Source organism: Camelus ferus, chromosome 10 (genome assembly GCF_009834535.1).
Source record: "Camelus ferus isolate YT-003-E chromosome 10, BCGSAC_Cfer_1.0, whole genome shotgun sequence".
NCBI lineage: Eukaryota > Metazoa > Chordata > Mammalia > Artiodactyla > Camelidae > Camelus > Camelus ferus.
In genome coordinates, this window is record NC_045705.1 from 22,292,023 (window position 1) to 22,310,229 (window position 18,207).

Genomic DNA, 18,207 nt, shown 5'->3' on the forward strand with positions numbered 1-18,207 from the left:
GGAATGCAAATAGATTTTGCAAACAGACAAAGCAGAGTATTGCTTTAGATCGAAAAAATGTCTGTTTGCTCACCCTGACTGATTCCCTGAGCCTAGGAGAACAAACATAACCCTTCTCGGGGCCCTCTGGAAATCGCAAGCGGTCAGGTTCAGTCTGGTAAACAACACTCTGTCCTGGCACCTTGCAGAATAGGGCAGCAGCGGGGAACTGGGGCGGACAGCAACAAATTGGAAGGAGAGAGACTGAAATGCACCTGTCCACCTGCCTAGTGGCCTTGGAAAGTCAGATGGACACCTTCAGGGAGGGAGTGGAGGAGGCGGGGCCCAAGTCCCGCTTCCGGAGAGCGCGGGAGTGAGCGGGAGACCTCATCCATCTTCCCCCTCCTCCCGGGGATGCTGAGCCCCCGCGGGAAACGCTGAAAAAGGCCATTGCCACTTTAAATGACTCAGGAAGTGAAAGGAGGCCGCCTGACGGGGGAAGGGAAAGTGGAACCGGGGCGTTGCGGGGGCCGGCGGCGCCGAGATCTCGCCGAGGGCAGCGGGAGGCCGAGCTGGCTGTGCGGCGCGGGGGCCGACGGGGGCGCGGGGTCTCCGCGCCGGAAGTGCCTAGCCCGCCAGAGGAAACGCAGCGGGCGCCGAGCGGCCGAGCCGGCGGGAAGGCCCGGTGCTTGCTCCTCGGCCCGGCGGGGGCTCCTGGGAGCAGACGGCAGCGGCACCGCGGCTGCGGGACACGCCGTGGCCACTTCCCGGGACGGGCCCCGGGTTGGGAGGAGGACCCGAGGAGGCCGCGCCGAGGCCAGGCGGCGAGCTCGGAGGCCCTGAGGCCCGGGCCGCGGCACAGCCCCCACATGGCCTCCGGAGGGGGCGCGGCCTTCGAGGAGCTGCCGCACGACGGCACATGTGACGAGTGCGAGCCCGACGAGGCTCCGGGGGCCGAGGAAGTGTGCCGAGAATGCGGCTTCTGCTACTGCCGCCGCCACGCAGAGGCGCACGGGCAGAAGTTCCCCCGGCACCACCTGGCCGAGTACGTCCACGGCGCCTCGCAGGCCTGGGCCTCGGGAGCCCGGGAGCGCGGGGCGGGGGAGCAAGAAGACGAGGCCCAGGTGGAAAACGAGAAGGCCGTAGAAAGCGAGGCTGGGGAAGAGAGCGAGTCTGAGGAAGACAGTGAATCTGAAGAGGAGAGCGAGACGGAGGAAGAGAGCGAGGACGAGAGCGATGACGAGAGTGAGGAAGACAGTGAGGAAGAGATGGAAGATGAGCAGGAGAGCGAAGCAGAGGAAGACAACCAGGAAGAGGGAGAATCCGAGGCAGAGGGAGAAACTGAGGCAGAAAGCGAATTTGACCCAGAGATAGAAATGGAAGCAGAGAGAGTGGCCAAGAGGAAGTGTCCGGACCATGGGCTTGATTTGAGTACCTATTGCCAGGAAGATAAGCAGCTCATCTGTGTCCTGTGCCCAGTCATTGGCGCTCACCAGGGCCACCAGCTCTCCACCCTAGACGAAGCCTTCGAAGAACTAAGAGTAAGTATTGAGCATTCAAGCATAGGCCTAGATGTCAGGACACCTGGGTTTCAACTCAGGTGGTGGCCTCCCTGTGGTCTCATTCATTTTCATCATGTCCCTAAAAAGCTGTCTGTTCAACTTGTTGGGGGGGGGGGCAGTGCTTATTGACCCCTTTTGGTTGAACTCCTTTGAGAATCAGATGAAAGTTCTGGACTCTGACCTGAGAAAAACATGTACGCAAAAACCTAGTATGCAATTTCAGGAAAATTGCAAGCCTCTGGTCTCCGGATCCCAGGTAGAGAGCATTCCTTGGGATTTTGACTCCACTTAAGCCTATTTCCACAGCATCTCCATTGTTGAGACTAGTCGCCTTGACTTAAGGCTCTCGATAAGGCAGTTTCTTTGCTTACTTGAAAACATGGCGAACCATGGTTTAGTCAGATAAATCCAAGCAGGTAATTTCTCTGTAGTGAAAAGACTCCCTAAGGTTATGGTTTTGATAATTTAATGTGTGCCCTGCGTTCCTTTTAGGTTCTTCATGTTTGGTACTTGATTGGAAAGGAGGATGAGAAGGTGGAGGCAAAATTGAGATGAGAGAGGGAGTCCCATGTCCTTCATCTTTTCCAAGAAGCCAGGGTCTTTATCTGTCTTGAACCTTACTGGCTCCCTGGAACAGTGTTTGGAAATATTATAAATATGAGTAAATATTTGTTGAATGAATGAACTTGAAAATGATTTTCCTTTTGTTTATATTGTGGATGTTCATAATCAGTGAGAGAGATTGCTGGAGTTTACCAGGGAAGAAAGTTTGAGTGATCAGTTCATTGGTTAATATCATTATGATGCCTTTTGTTTCCCTAAGCAACCTTGCAATTGCTGGCACTGGGATAACAAATACTTTGATAATGAAAATCCTCTATGTTAAGATTTTCCCTTTCTTTTTAAAAAATACGCTCTCAAAGTGTGTAAAAATATATACACAGTCTGAAAAATAATTATAAAGCAAATATGGATGTAACCTTCACCCAGATTAGGAAATAGAATATTAGTAGCAATAGGGAAGCCCATGCTCTTTTTATAGTTTTCCAGTTATAACCATCTCGCTTCCCCATAGGTAAGCCATTATTCTGGTTAATTTCCTTGCTTATCTTTATATTTTTATCACATATGTATGCATTTCTAAACTTAACTTGAACATGACACAATTGGTGTTGTATTGTTATCATGCGTTCTTTTGGGTTTTGCCTCATTTTTTCAAAACACTGTGTTTGTGAAATTCATCCAGTGGGTTCCTGTGGTTTGTTTATTTTCATTGTTGTATAGAATTCCATTTTACAGATATGTGACAAGTTACCTATTTTGTCAGAGATGGACATTTTATTTCCAGATTCTGGAGCTTCTGGTTATTATAAACAATGTTGGTGTAAACATTCTGTTCATGTCTCCTGCTGCACATCTACATATGTTTAAATAGAATATAAACCTACGATGGAACTGTTGGGTCATAATATTATGCATATCTTCAAAGATGCTAGATGTTGCCAACTGTTTTCCAAAGTGGTTGTACCAGTTTGCATTGCCATGAAGAGTGAGAGTTCTTGTTGCTCAGTGTCTTCAACACTTCTGACTGCGGAATTTCAAATTTTTTTTAGCCTTATAAAAATGTAATGGTATCTTCTTGTGGTTTAAATTTGCATTCCTCTGGTTGTTGATGACCTTGAGACTCATGTATTTCTTTTGTAAAGCACTCATTCACGTCTTTTGTTCATTTTGCAATTGAGTTGTCTTTTTCTCATTAATTTGCAGGCATTTTTGTATATTTATTTTTGACTTCTGTTTTGTTTATATAGGTTACAAATATCTTCTCTAATTTTTCATTTTCTTTTTTTAAAAATTGTGCCTTGAACAGAGAAGTTCTTCATTTTGATATAGTAGAATTTTATAAGTAATTTCCTTTATAGTTAGTACTTTTTGTGCCCTGTTCCACTTATTATTGATTTTGGGGTAGTGGAGATAGGGGCTCAATTTCATTTTTTTTTCCTGTCAGGTAGCCAATTGCTCTAGCAGCATTTTTGGAAAAGCCTGTCCTATCTGCATGATCTGCTGTGCCACTTGTCATTTATCAAGTGCCCATATGCGTGTGATGTGTTTCTTGGCTCTTCTGTTTTGTACCATTGATCTGTTAGTATATCCCTGTATAAACAACATGTTTTCTCAGTTACCATAGCTTTGTAACATATCTTAATATCTGGTAGAGCACATCTGTCCACTGTGTTCTTCTAGAAGAGTGTCTCAGTCAGTCTTGACCTTTTACATTTCTTAGAATCATACCATGAAGTTCTATTTAAAAAAAAAAGTCTGCAGGACTTTTTTTGTATTGTACTGAAATTATAAGCCATTATATGGAGAATTAATACTATTACAAAATAAACTCTTCTGATTCATTTATTTAGGTCTTTTGTATTGCCTCACAGTAAAGTTTTATAATTTTTTTCCTGAAAAATCTTGTACATCATTGTGAAATTTATTCCTGGATACTTAAATTTTTATAGTATTGTTAAAGATGTTTTTAACTTTTGTTTTCTAATTGTATATAGGAATATGATTAACTTACTGATTTTTGTATTGAACTATCCACTTAATTCTAATAATTCTAATTCTAATGATGAATCTATAGGTTTATTGTACACACATGACCATATTATCTGCAAGAGGCACAGTTCTTGTTTCTTTCCAGTCCTTATGTCTGCTTCATTTTTTCCTTGCCTTAATGCTTTGGATAGGACCTCTATTATAACATTGAATAGAAGTGATAGTGGGTATTTATGTCTTGTTCTTAATTGAGGGATAGTTTATAGCATTTCACAAGTGTGGTAGTTTTTTCTTCCACAGATGTATTTCATCAGAGTAAGAAAGTTCCCTTCTAGTCCTAGTTTGTTAGTAGTTTTTCTTAATATTGAATGGATACTGAATTTCATCAAATGCTTTTTCTGCATCTGTGGGGTGTCCATGTGATTTTACTCTTTTATTATGTTAATACGATTTGCATTAATTGATATACTTATTAAACTAGATTTAAAAATCAGTAATATGTTCACATGTCTCAAAAGCCTCTCACCTTTGCCCCTTTCACCTGGTTCCCCCAACAGATATTGGTAACCAGTTTTACTAGTTTTTTGCTTATTCTTGAAGTGTTTCTTCTTGCAAGTACGTGTGTGTGTTATTATATTTTATAATTAAAACAACTTGGCATTTCTGGCATAAACTCAACTTGGTCATGATGAAGTATCCTTATGTTTTTGAATTTAGTTTATTAGTGATTTATGTAGGATTTTAAAATTTATATTTGTGGGGGAAATTAGCTTGTAAATTTCTTGTACTGTCCTCATGAGATTTTGCTATCAAGGTTATATTGGCTTCATAGTATGAGTCAGGATGTATTGTTTCTCACATGCTTTTCTCTCTCTTTTAATGCTCTGGAAGAGTCTGTATAAGATTGGAATATTTCTTCCTGAAATGATTGGTAGAATTGACCATGGAAGCCATCTGGAGCATCTGGATAAGACTCTGTGTGTGTGTGTGTGTGTGTGTGTGTGTGTGTGTGTGTATACTTTGTTTTGTTTTGTTTTTTTGTGTGATATTTTTGATTATAGATTTTTTTTTTGATGGTTAGAGGGCTGTCCAGGTTGTCTATTTTTCCTTAAGTCAATTTTGTGAAGTTATATTTTCCTAGAAGTTTGTCCATCTTGTCTAAATTTTCAAATTTACTAGTATAAATTTGTGAATCTAATCCTCCTATTATCTTTTTTCATAGTGTAGCTATACTCTTCATTCCTTTAAGAAAAGGAAGCATGTTGATTTATAATCTGTCACTGATAACTCCAGTATGTGAAGCTTTTGTGTATCTCTCTCTGATAGCTATTGTTTTCAGTGGTGTTTTTCATGTTTCTTTATTTCTTTTTGTGCTTGTTATGTTTGAGTAGCTTCTCATTGCCTTTAAAAAATTATTTGTGGGGATTTCCCAAGCCTTGGCATGACACTGTATTCTTCGAAAGAGGATTTGAGTTTGCTTCTGCTAAGGCCTAAGAATACAACTTGTTTAGAACCCCCTTAAACTAAGTTAATTGCTTGAGATTTCTTCAACCAGGTTTTCAAGAGGTGCCTGCCCTTGTTGACAACCTCTTAAAGATTTTTTTCATCCCACTCTGCACACCTCCACCCCAACACTCGCCTCATTTTGTTCAGCTCCAAAGCTTCACTCCCCACAGTCCTCTTTGGAGGGTAAGATAGTGGCAAGTTTACCTTAGTTTGTCTTTACTCTGGGTCTCCAAGTCTGTATGGAAAGGGTCCTCTTTATATTTCCCACTCTGAGCATGCTGTAGGGTTTGCTTTGTATGACTTTCTTTCCCTTCTCACACCTCACTTTCTGCCTATAATCAAATGTACAGCCCAGTTTCTTGTGAGCACAGTACATTTCTTGTAACTCTACTCAGATGAAGAGCTGCTTCCTGTGCTCTGCTTGTGTTAACATTGAAACAGTGTTACTTAACTATAGACCTTGTTAGAATTTCACTGATTTTTCCTCTAATGACTTCTGTACCAGGGTCCTCTGGCCGCATTATATTTTCTTGTTTTTGATAATCGTGATAATTGTGAGGAGTGCTAGTGAGGTATTTCATAGATTGTCCCTCAGTTTGGATATGCCTGATGTTTTTCTTATGGTGAAACTGGAATTGTGGGTTTGGGGACGATGTAAATTCTCTTTTATGTTTTTTTTTTTTTTTCGCTTAGCAGTATGTCTTAGAAATCACTTCACATATCTACTCATTCATTTATTTATTATAGCTGCAAATACTGCAGTGAGTGTTACTCGTTAAATTCTTAATTTATGAGAATGCCTATTTGGTTATTTTTAGGGTACTTTTTTAAAAAATGCCTCAACTCTGGAATGCCTATTTAGTTATTTTTTGGGTACTTAAAAAAATTTTAGGGGGGGAGATAATTAGGTTTATTTATTTATTTTTAGTGTCAGTACTAGGAATTGAACCCAGGACCTCAGTACATGCTAGGCACACACTCTACCACTAAGCTATACCCTCCCCTCTATTTGGTTATTTTTTAAAAGATCCATTTCTCTATCTTTTGGGGTCTGATTCTTGATTATATAGCCAAATTTTCATGATTCTTCTCATCTCTCATAATTTTTCAACCAGTAATAGATACTGTGTTTAAAAGAACTGTAGACATGAAAGTATTGTCTCCCTCCCCACCCAGAAGGAGCATACCATTTACATTGTTAGGCAGCTAGGATGAGGGCCTGATCATTTTGAGCCAATAAAAATTTGAAGTTGGTCAGATCTTGGCTATAGCTTTAATTAGTTTCAGTTCACCTCTGGTTTCATGTATTTTGAAGGCAATGTGCATTTGCTTATTGACAAGAGAGTAGGTCTCTTGGAATGTTAAAAGTGGCTCAGCATGATGATGGTGAAAGAAGAGGATCTTTGTTACACTGCATTCATTCATTCAGCAAGTACTTACAGAGCACTGGCCAAGGGCAGGTGCTTTCTAAGCACTGGGAATATAGCGGTGAGCAAAAGGGGAAAAGTCACTACTTGTATTGGGGCGTACGTTGTATTGGAAGGAAATAAAAAAGAACAAATAAGCGAATAAACATGTAATAAGTGTTATGAAGAAGAAAATGAAACACAGTGTGGGATTAGAGAGGGACAGGAAGTATCCTAGTTCTGCCACTTGCTTTTTGACCTTGGGCAAGTTAGGTAACAGTTTGCCCTTGTTTCTATATTTCTAAAATGGGTATAAAGTTAAGATTAAACTAGTGTTTTTGTGAGAATAAAATAACTTACTTTGTGATAACACACTTTAACAATGCTTAACACATTGTAAGTGCTCTTTAAATTTTAGCTGTTATTACCATTAATTGGAGGAGTCTAGTTAAATGTACAAGTTTAGAGTTGAGAGGAGTTTGAACAATTGTGTTTTGATACTTAGTCCCAAACCGGGCTGTAAGTGACCAATGTTGGTGGTAGAAGGCCATATTGTTCCCAAGGGCTGCTGGTACTTTGAGTAAAGCAAACTTTGAAGTAGTCTAGAATGGACAGAAAACCAGGGTGGCTGTACAGCAAGAGGGGATTAGGGCAGAGGCCCCTGAAGGCTATGCCAAAAGGACTAGGGTAAACACCTTGGAGGGATAAATTTAACCCTTAATTACTGAAGTGACTTTTGAAGTACTGCCTTTCTTCCTGCACATGTTTCCAGTTTGGCTCCAGAGGATTTGGTCTCTAAAGGATTTTGTGGGTCCAAATTTGAATTGAGCCTGTGCTCTAGCTTTATCATAGAAATACAGTTACACAGCCCATATTATGATCTCTCATCTGGGTCATAACTTCCCATCTCAGAAATTCAGGTTTCTTTCACCGTGACCATAATTTCTGGTTCTGAAAATGGGTCATTGGGTCTGACAAAAGAACTTGATCTAGTTCATGGATATTTTCATATGAAAATTCTTGTACTGTCAAGGGAATTTGCATCCTTAGCAACATTTAATGAATCATTTTTGTTGAACAATGTTAAGTGCAATTAGATATATTCAAAACTCTAGACCAGTAGTTTAAAACATTATTTTGAACATAATCTATAGTAGGGGAAATATAGTTTACATTGTGGCCTAGATTACAGACACACACACACACACACACACACACACACACACACACACACACACACACACACACACAGATATACCTTTAACTAACTCAAATGGAACACTGTGTACCTTACTGCATATGAGGTGTTCTGTTTCTGTTCTGTTCAAAAAAATTTCTGGAGTCTCTCAATAAATTGATTTCATTGCACAATAATGAATGGGTCATGTCCTATGGTTTTAAAAGCACTTGTCTAGTTCACTCTAAGATCACCTGAAGAAAAGGTGGAGTCTTGTAAAATGGCAAAAGGAAAAGTGGTTGACAGAGTTCAGCAAGTACTTGTAAGTATCTTTGTAGTTCTTAACGTGGCTTTGTTACGGACAGATCCAAAGGTTTTGAAGCCACACCCTTTGCCCTTGAGTGTGACTTTGAGATAGATATTAGGGGAGAAGAATGGTTAAGTGATAGTGGGGGAGCTGTGAGGGGATCTAGTAGCAGCGTGGTTGGAGGGATATAGGCACATGCTCAGACAGCTGTGACGCTAGAGGGGCTGGAGGTGGAGGTGTGCCACTGCTGTATCTCCTAATGGCCAGTGGCTCTGGCTCTGTGGTCAGCTCGTAAGAAGTAGCGCTGTAGGGAGGCAGAAGGTTGACTGCTGTAATATCCCTATTTATATTTTTATTATTCGTATCTGAAAGTGCCTTCTATTGAAACTTTGAGGTATTGGCTACACAATAGTTGAGTCAGTGTCTTATTTATTTGTATAGAATAAGACAAAAGCCAAGACCAACATAAAGGGAATGTCTTGGTGTCAGCTGAAGCTGCCCCAAATGGTTCATAGAAAATTAAAATGAGGCTTGCAATTCTGGGATTCTCCATCTCAGTCTCCCCTTCAAAATCTAGTTTCTTTACCTATAATAAGTCTGGGAAGTATGCAGTGAAGAGGACGGTCAGGGCCCTAGCTTTCGTGGAGTTTACCCTTTAGCTGGGGAGGACGGTAAGATAGAGTAATTGGGAATGGTATTACATACTACAAAAGCAGTAAGTCAGAGTAGTGAAGGAGCGAGTGGTGTGACAGGAGGGAGCTACTATTTGATCATGGAAGGCATCTTTGAGCATATGACATAAGGACAGACACCTGAAATGTGAGATCTTGCTAAGATCTAGGGAAACCCTTCTACTGTATTGCCATTTAGTGCTTTTTGCCCAAAAATCCAGTAATTCATAGCAGAGATGTTTGGTTTGGTTCATACAACTCTTTGTAAAGGGATTAGATGGCTCTTGAAGTGAGAGGAGTAGCGTAGTTATAGCAGTTGTAATGCGCTGTTAACACAGGTGAAGATACTATTCTATGGAGGGAACATGAGCTTATGGAGATCTCTTTTACAACAGCTCAGTTTTTCAGGGGATTTGACATTCATGGTGATGTAATGTCATTAAAGAGAGCCTAGAGGGCTTCTGTAGTGTTAAATGGATGGGAAAGGCCATCTAATTGTGTTCTTATAAGGGCATGGACTCTTCCCACAATCTTCATTATTAAAATTACACTTCATAATCTAAGAATTAAGAAGAAGTCTGGGAGAAGCATGGTTAAGGCAGAAAGAATGGTGAATGCAAAGGCTCTAAGGTAGAGGTGAACTTGGGGTGGTGAGAGACAGCAAAAAGGTCTTTATGGAGTAGAGTGGAGTGAAAGAGGAGTAGGAAGTATGTTAACAAAGTAAACTGTGTTTCTCGCCTTGTTGCCACATTTTAGAATCACTTGTGGAAGGAGATTCTATAAGAAACACCTGTGATTGGCCTCATCCCAGCCATAAATCAGAATCTTTAGGGATGGTCAGGTGTTTTGTAGAATATCTTTCTATTGGAATTTATCTTATGTTCATCTCATGGTTAGACTGGAGTTACTGATTTTGAGGAGGAAGACCACAGAATTAAGGGTACATACTATCAAGATGACTTATTGTTGATGTCTGGGAGACAGAGAACAGAAAGTCCTCTGGCACTTTCTGTCTCTGACTCTCTTTTATGTCATGTCCCATGAACAAGGATCATATAATGTCTGTATTATACTATAGGCTTTTCAGGGGAAGGTTGCTGATGCAGTAGGCATAATATTCTTAAGCTCCTCTGGGGATAAAGGACTGTGTGCCTGTGGTACCACCTTTTCTTGACCACAGCCCATGACACGGAGGTTGCCCTTCCTTCCCATTGTTAATACCCACCTTTTCTCTTCCCTTGCATCTGACCCAAGACTGAGAAGCCAGAGACTGATCTGTGTCAGTGTGTCTTCTGCTTGAAGTTACAGTTCAGCCTGGGATAACTAGCTTAGTTTTATGCTCCTGTTCCTGTGGTGTATTTTAATATCCAGAGCCTAACAAGGGGCTAAACTTGTGTGACAGGAAGGAGCACAGATGCTCACAGGTCTCTCGGAAGAGGAGACAGTATAAACAAAGAAGGGGTGAAATAAAAACTTTAGTCCTGATATATAGAGTAGAGATGAGAATCCTTTGTGTGTTTGTGTTGTGTGTGTATCACTACAATAGGGATCAAACCAACATGGCATTAGGGGATTAAAAAATCAATATTGATGCCCTCTCAGATGTCAAAAACAAATCAAGAATGGAAAGATAAAACCAAACAAACAAACCAGATCTTCCAAATGAACTAAGTGCTCGATCCATAACATGGCAAATAACCACGTGGGTAATGACTCTGATATACATTCTGATGTATTAAGTTATTCTTGTTGAACATTTAATTATAAGTTAAACACACTTCAGATGTATTTAGCTAGTTTTTGACTGGGTAACAGTAATCTGCTATTTCAATTGAATACTAGAGAAAACATTTATTCTATTATGTCTACTGTAGCATATAGTTAGCTTTATTGTCAAAACTGATATTTTTAAGTTAATTTTATTTATGTGAATGATTTTTGAGTACTTATGGTGAGCTGTGTGATGGATATTGAGAAGATTTCTGACATTAGGAAGCTTACAGTCTTTCCATGTGCTTATTTGTGTGTAAATATTAGAAAAGAGGTACAAATAGTATGACATAGGGGCTCAGAGAAAAGAGAAGTTAATTTCAGCTGGAGGCATGGAATCAGGAAAGATTTCCTGGATGAAGTGGTATTTGAGGTGGACCTTCAAAGATGGATAGGATTTTGCTAAGTAGATACGGCTGAACTGTGAGGCAGCTGTCCCCTGTGTTCCCATAGCAACAGCCTGTGCACCCTTATTATAGCATTAAATACAGTATACTGTATCAATATTATTTTTTCACATGTCTCTGTCCTACATGGGTTATAAACTCTTCTTCTAGGGTTAGGACTATATATTTTTCGTCTTTGTGTTCACAGCACCTAGCACAGTGCCTATTGGAGAGTAGACGTGCATGAAATATTTGGTAAATGTATGATACGCAGTATAATCTCAAATAGTCCCAGGGCATCAGTGAAGACCTGAAAGAGACAGTATTGCATAGTGATTTAGTATGTCACTGTTTACATTAAGTTCAGCTGCATTTAAAATAATGAAATAATTTGGAAAAATCCAAAATAAGAGCAACTCAAACAAGATAGATGTTTTATTTCTCTCTTGTGTAGAGAAAGTCTGGACATTGGCAGTCTAAAACTGGTATGGAGGAACCATGAAGTTACTAGGAATCTAGGCTTTCTATCTCTTCTCTGTCATCCTTAGGGTCTAGTCTTTGTCATGGACCAAGATGCCTGCCAGCAGTCTAGCCAGTACATCTGAGTTCCAGGATAGCAGGCATAGGAAAGAAAGGAGGGCACATCCCTCTATTTTAAGGGAACCCTTCAGAAGTTGCACACTTTCCTGCTTATGTTTTATTGGCCTGAGTTTAGTCCCAAAGTCTTACCTGGTTATAAGGGAGGATGGGAAACAGTCTTTTCTTCAGGCCATGGTGTGTCCAGCTAAAAGCTAGAGTCTGTTACTAAGGGAAAGTGGGAGAATGAATATGAAGGACCAAGCAATCTTGCCTTAGTTGGCTTTGCATTCTATGGGTTTGAGTAGCTCTGCTACTTATCAGCTGTGTCATGTTGGATAATTCACTTAGTTTCGTGAGCCTTGGTTTCTTCGTCTGTAACATGGGTGCATTAATTATTTCTCCTTTTTGGGTTGTAGTGAGAAACAAACAAGATCATACATGTAAAAAGCTTAGCACAATGCCTAGAATATAATAATCCCTCAGCAATTAGTGGCTCTTACTCTTATTACTGTTATAGAGCTATCTGATGTTCTATGCTGAGTTCAATTCCAGATCAGTTAGTCTGGCAGAAGTAGAAGTTCAGACACCAAGTTTCTTTGGGTGAAAACTGTTCAGCCCCCACTCCTTCTGTTCCTTCTGCCTGCTCTATTCTGGTGGGTAGATAGGCTGGTGAAAAGCTTGTCTTCAGAGGAGAGGCTCCTGTATATTTCAGTGTCCTGCTGGTGCCTTATGCACTAGCTAACCAAAACACAGCTGGTAGGTCTAATTTTAGGTTCACAAGTCTTGCTGGTTGTCCTCTTTAAATTCTGTTTTACATTCTGAACTGTGGGAAATTTTTATAGAAGCAGAGGGGAGGCAGGGGCAATACACCCTTTACTTTCTGGTTAGAAAATAGCCTCCATTTTCTTTCCAGCAGGCAGTTGGGGGAGAGATGGTATAGGCACCCCTGCTGTTCTCCTCTCTGTACTGGGGCTGCGTGAGCCCTGGCAGGGTATAAGCTGTCTGACTTCATGTGTGTGAAGAATGGAAATGCTAACCTTTAGCTGAGGTTATAAAACTAAGGGGGTCTAGAAACACTTCTCTGCTGCTGAAATTGTGAGGCACTTTCCACAGAGGAGAATAATAATAATAATAGTTATTAAGTGGCTTTAGGTCACTTGATTCTTATTCATTATTTCAGTTGATCTTGATATAACTCCCACAATAAGCCATGCTATGCTGATTCTCATTTTAGAGATGAGAAAACTGATACTTAAAGAGGTTGAGCTTTGCAAAAGATCACCTAGTTAATAATTCAAAAATCCAGGTCTGACCCCAAAGTACATTTTCATTCCCCCATCCCATTTTGCCTCTACTCTCAGTTATTCCCACTTCCATTTAACATTTCTGAGTTGTGCTGATGTTTATAATCTGTATGAAGGTATTTAATAAATACTTTCTGAATATCTTAATCAGACTATTAAAACTATTCTTTCCCTTCTATCTGGGATTTTCTTCCTAGATATTTTACAGAGTATTTTGGTTAGTAACAGATTGTTTTGTTCATTTTTTCCATTCAGCACTTCTCTAGCTCAGTACTTGATATTTAGTAGTCAGTCACTCAGTATATTGTTACTCAATTAATAATAACAATAACAACAATAACTAAAATTTATTGAGGTTTTTCTATGTGCCAGGCTCTACTATAAACTTCCTTCGTATTACCTCACTTAATTTTTACCACAATTCTTAGAAATAGAGTATTTGTTAAAATATTTTTATGTACTGTTTGAAGTTAGTGGCATGGTGTTTTTTTCCTTTGATCTATTCACTTAATCAGGTGGAGTATTTGGGGCTGTAGAGGATTTAATAGTAAGTCGCCAGTCTCATGGAGCTTTTATTGTCTGAGCAAAACAGACATAAGCAAGTTAAACAGTAAATAACATTTCAAATAACGATAAATGCTGTGAGTAACTAGGGGAAGGAGAAGAGAGTGACTGGGATGGGGGAATGGGAGAGAGGCTGTTTAAGGATCTGAGGAGGACTTTTTTGAGGTTGTAACCTGGGTATAGTTAGAACCAGTGGTGGGAAGATGGGGAGGGAGGCATAGTTGTCTGAATAGAGAGGCTCTGAGATGGAACAGGCTTACTGAGGGATAAAAAAGATGGCTGGAGTATAATGAGTAAGGGTTCCAGGTTGAGGAGTAGTAGATGAGGTCAGATTACCAAGTAAGCCATGATAAAGATTTTGGACTGCATTCTGAGTAGCCATAGACTGTTTAAGCAGGGGAATGAGTGATCTGATTCATGTCCTTAAAATTTCACTCCAGTTCCTGTGTAGAGAATAGACTGTAGGATGGTTGAGTGGGAGCAGTGTTGCTCCTTGGACTAGGAGCAAGCAGAGAGTAGTAGAAATGGTGAAGAGTAGTTATATTTGCCATACGTTTTAGTGTTAGATCTGAAGAGACTTGTTGATAGGTTTTCTCAGTCTCCAAAATGATTTTGGATCTGAGGAACTATATAAAGATGGTTGCCTAACATAGGAGTGGATTTGGAGTTGGAAAATCAAGTCATGTGAAGAAGATGAAGAATTTTGGACATGGTGTGGTGATACTGAAATTCAGTTTCATTTCCTTTTGTCAAGACTTGGCTTTCTGATTGGATGCCTTAGAATCTTCCAATCCTTTTATATTGCTTCTCTCAAACAGAACCTTTTTGTGAAAATGACAAAGTTGGATTGATTTTTTTTTTTAAGCATGATACCAACACAAGGGCAGCCAATATTCTTTATGAATTCAGCATCTCCTGATTTTTTGTAATATAGAATTCAATATTTAGGAGCCAGTTTAGATATTTAAGCGATTTATACTGACACATGACTTTTCTTTTGGTGCCCAGGTGGTTATTGGCGTTAGACTAGACTGACTCCCATAGAAGTACAGAGACCGATTGTCAAGAAGTACTTCTTATTCTTATGCCACTTTACCAACCATATTTCACCTTTGTTTCTGCTTCTTGCCCATATTCAAAGGATGTTTATGTTAGAATGAGCTATATTTCTGTGTTTTGTAGTGAATGGATGAACATGTGTTTATGAGGTATTCTAAACTCCTCTGAAGGACATTCCAACTTTCAGATACAAGGACCCTTAGAGTTAGGAAACTTTCAGAAAGAGTTGCTTCCAGGGGTAGCAACTTTAGATGTCTACAGGGACCAGAAAGGTAATGTAAATGAGAGAAGCCAGCCAGGGCAACTGTGGCCACCTGGAGAGAGCTTGCCTTGCCTAAAGCAGGTTAATTGCTGCTCAGTTTCAGCAAAAAAAAAAAAAAAAAAAAGAGTTATGTAGGGTGTAGGCTGTGAATGAATTTGTAGGTTCTGATTGGGTCCATTTTCTTCATTTAAAAATTGAGAGACAAACCCAGAGATGTAAAATGACTTTTCCAAGCTCATACAGTGATTAGTAGGACTGGAACTAGGAACTAGGAATGGAATCTGGGTCTCCTTTCTCTTTATGCAATGCTCTTTACTCTAGGAAAGTTAAATTTTAGGGGGACTTTGAGGAAAGCTCAAGTCTCTTTTCATAGAAAAGTGCATGTACATTCCAAATTTTACATACAGTTTTGGGGATTTCAAACTCCCTGAAGTCAGTATCAATACATGAACCCTAGGTGAAGAACCCTCTTTTATACTTGTTGGTTCATGTGTTTGCTTGTGAAGGGAACAGTGCTCAGTGCTCCAGTATTTATACTTAGGCAAACTCATGGAGAGAGGCGCTTGAAGCAGAAACCTTAGGTCTGTCTTCCCTTCCTCCCTCCCTCCCTTTTGGTGTACTGAATCTTAATTAGACAATAGGGATACATATATGTAAGTTTAAGACTCTTCCTACTACTATCCCCACTAGTCTTTTCAGTCATTGCTTTTCTGGTCTTTTACATACATATGCATCACTCATAGAAAATAATAGTTTTATTTTTTTAATAAATGATATAGTATGCATTGTTTTGCAAGTTTATTTTTTTAATTCAACATTATGTCTTGCCTTGTACCCAGGTACATACAGATCTACCTCATTCTTTTTATTTGCTGTCATATCCCATAGTTTGTTAATTCCATAGTATATCTAGCCACCCACTATTGATGGATGCTTAGGATGTTTCCAGCTTTTCAGTATTACAAACAGTGCTGCAATAAATATTTTTGTGCATGCTTCCTTGACACATGTGTTAGTGTTTCTCAAGGGGAGAAAGTGAAAAATGGGCTTGCTAGGAGTGTGATTTCAAAGTGGGTTTATGATTTTATATCAGCAACATATGAAAATCCCCAACTTCCTCAGTCTCTCATCACTTGGTATTATCAGATCAAAACTTTTTTTTCAGTATGATGGATAAGAAATGATACCATAATTACAAGTGAATTTGAGCATCTTTTAGATGTTTTCATGTGTTTATTAGCCATTTCACATTCCGCTTATGTTCATACTATTTGTTGGAATTTCTTTTGTGCTTTTTGGCTTTTTCTTATTTATAGGAATCCCTTATGTATTTTTTCGTGTATTCTTGATACCAGCCTCTTCTTTTGTATAAATCTTTTTCATTTGGACCTTTTTGATCTTGGTTTTGCTACTGACCAGCTGTGTGATTTGGGTGACATCGTTTGCCTTCCACAGAACCATTTTTCTCCATTATAAAGTGAAAATACACTGCCTTTAATGTCAGCTAAAGAGTGTATGAGCTCCGTAATTTTTGGATCCTCATTTGATTTCTACCAGCCATTTTCTCAGCTGTAAAGTGAGAATACACTACTTTTTAGGCTTACTGTGAAATGCCAATGAAAGAGCATATGAAAGCGCTTTGGAGAGTAAAGAATACCTTCAAATGTAGGCAGTTTGTCCTTTCTTTGGCTTTATTCTGGTTAATCCCTAGGAGTTAGCTTTTATGAAGCATCCTACGTCTCAGATTGATCAGACTCTGAAGGGTGGGTGTCACTACATAGCACTTGTCTTGTTTTAATCTACACTGTTCTTGGGGGAAGAAGGAAGCACATAAACACCTATGTACAAGGCCTCTTGAGGTGCAGAAAGTGACTGGGATGTGAGAAAAGAAGGGAGGTGGATTTGGGGCCAAAGTCCTCCATTTGTACTCTTGCCCCAGCCCTGCAGCTGTCAGATGCAGGTCTGCCCAGAAGAGCCTTTCCTTCTGGCCAACTGCATATTTGGGGGGGGGGGGGTTAACAAAAGCCATTGGGGAAGATTTACTTCACCACCCATTTAGAGGCTAGCTCAATATAGGCCCCAATTAATCTTTGAGAATAATTCTCAAAGAGAGCAGGGTGGGGAGATAAAATGGGTGAATTTCTTGAAGGGAGAATCTGTACCTTTCTTCTGTCCCCTGAGTAGGCAGTGCTGCTGATGCTTTGTGAAAAGGAGGAAGGATTCTGCTGACACACTGTATTTTTATGAAAGAAGGCTAAGGGTTCCCTTATCTCACCACACAAGGCATATCTGCCTGCAAACAGGCTGTCTGCTTCTTAGGGATTCCTTCGTCGTCCTGTTCTGAATGTTTTTAAGACACAGTTTGGTGCATTCCTTTCTGTTCTCTAGAGCCAGGGGGAAAGTCATAATACATCAGGGCTCTCGCTGAAGAGCTTGAAATGGGCGCTGGCAGCTGGGATGTGGGGGAAGAAAGCTTTCTAGGGACAAGTGACCTGCTTGTTCAGCCAATGGGAAGCAGGTTAGAGGAATGATATCACCAGACAGGCTGTATTGTCTAATCATCTCATAAAGCAGGACTGTGTCTGGCAACTTAACCCTTTTTTTAGGTACTTCGGGTCTCACCCACTCCCTGGTATGTGACCTCCAGATTCCTTTTCCTTTGTTGGCTGTGGTACCAGAGATTAAAGATTTAAATTGGTGAAGCAATTTGGAGAGTTCTAAACCATTATTTTAAAAATACAAAGTATTAAAATTTAGACCCACAGAATAGGAATATCAACAAAGCTGTGTTTGGCGAGCACATGTAAAGCAGATATGGGTCTTTGTCGTGTTACATCAGACTTTTACTGTATAGACTTGAGAGAGAAAGGAGATTCAAGGGAAAAAAGGGTTTAGGCTTTAGTCTATTTTAATCTATGTGTTGAGGTCTTACTAAGTATTTCCTGTTTTGGAGGAATTGGAATTATCCACCCAAATTTGGAAGATATCACTGATTATGAGGCCAGTTTTGAAGAACAGATATTGTAGTGTTTGTTTATATTGTACTTCTTTATTGTCCCTTCCCCCCATAAAAATGGCAGTCATTTTACTTCTTCATACTTCCTTTCCACCACTGGTAAAAT

General features: G+C 39.9%; 1 protein-coding gene across 3 annotated transcripts in view; it reads left to right on the plus strand.

Annotated features, from left to right (window-relative positions):
* Positions 1-464: 464 nt before the first annotated feature.
* Positions 465-18,207, plus strand: part of TRIM44 (tripartite motif containing 44) — an 89,170-nt gene continuing 71,427 nt past the window's right edge. The window contains exon 1 of one of the 3 annotated variants that reach the window (XM_006195037.3): positions 465-1,520. In XM_006195037.3, the coding sequence (XP_006195099.3) occupies positions 849-1,520 (672 nt within the window). In that variant the 5' untranslated portion in view covers positions 465-848. The remainder of the gene's footprint in view (positions 1,521-18,207) is intronic. The other 2 variants (XM_032488464.1, XR_004323152.1) reach the window with 2 other exon arrangements.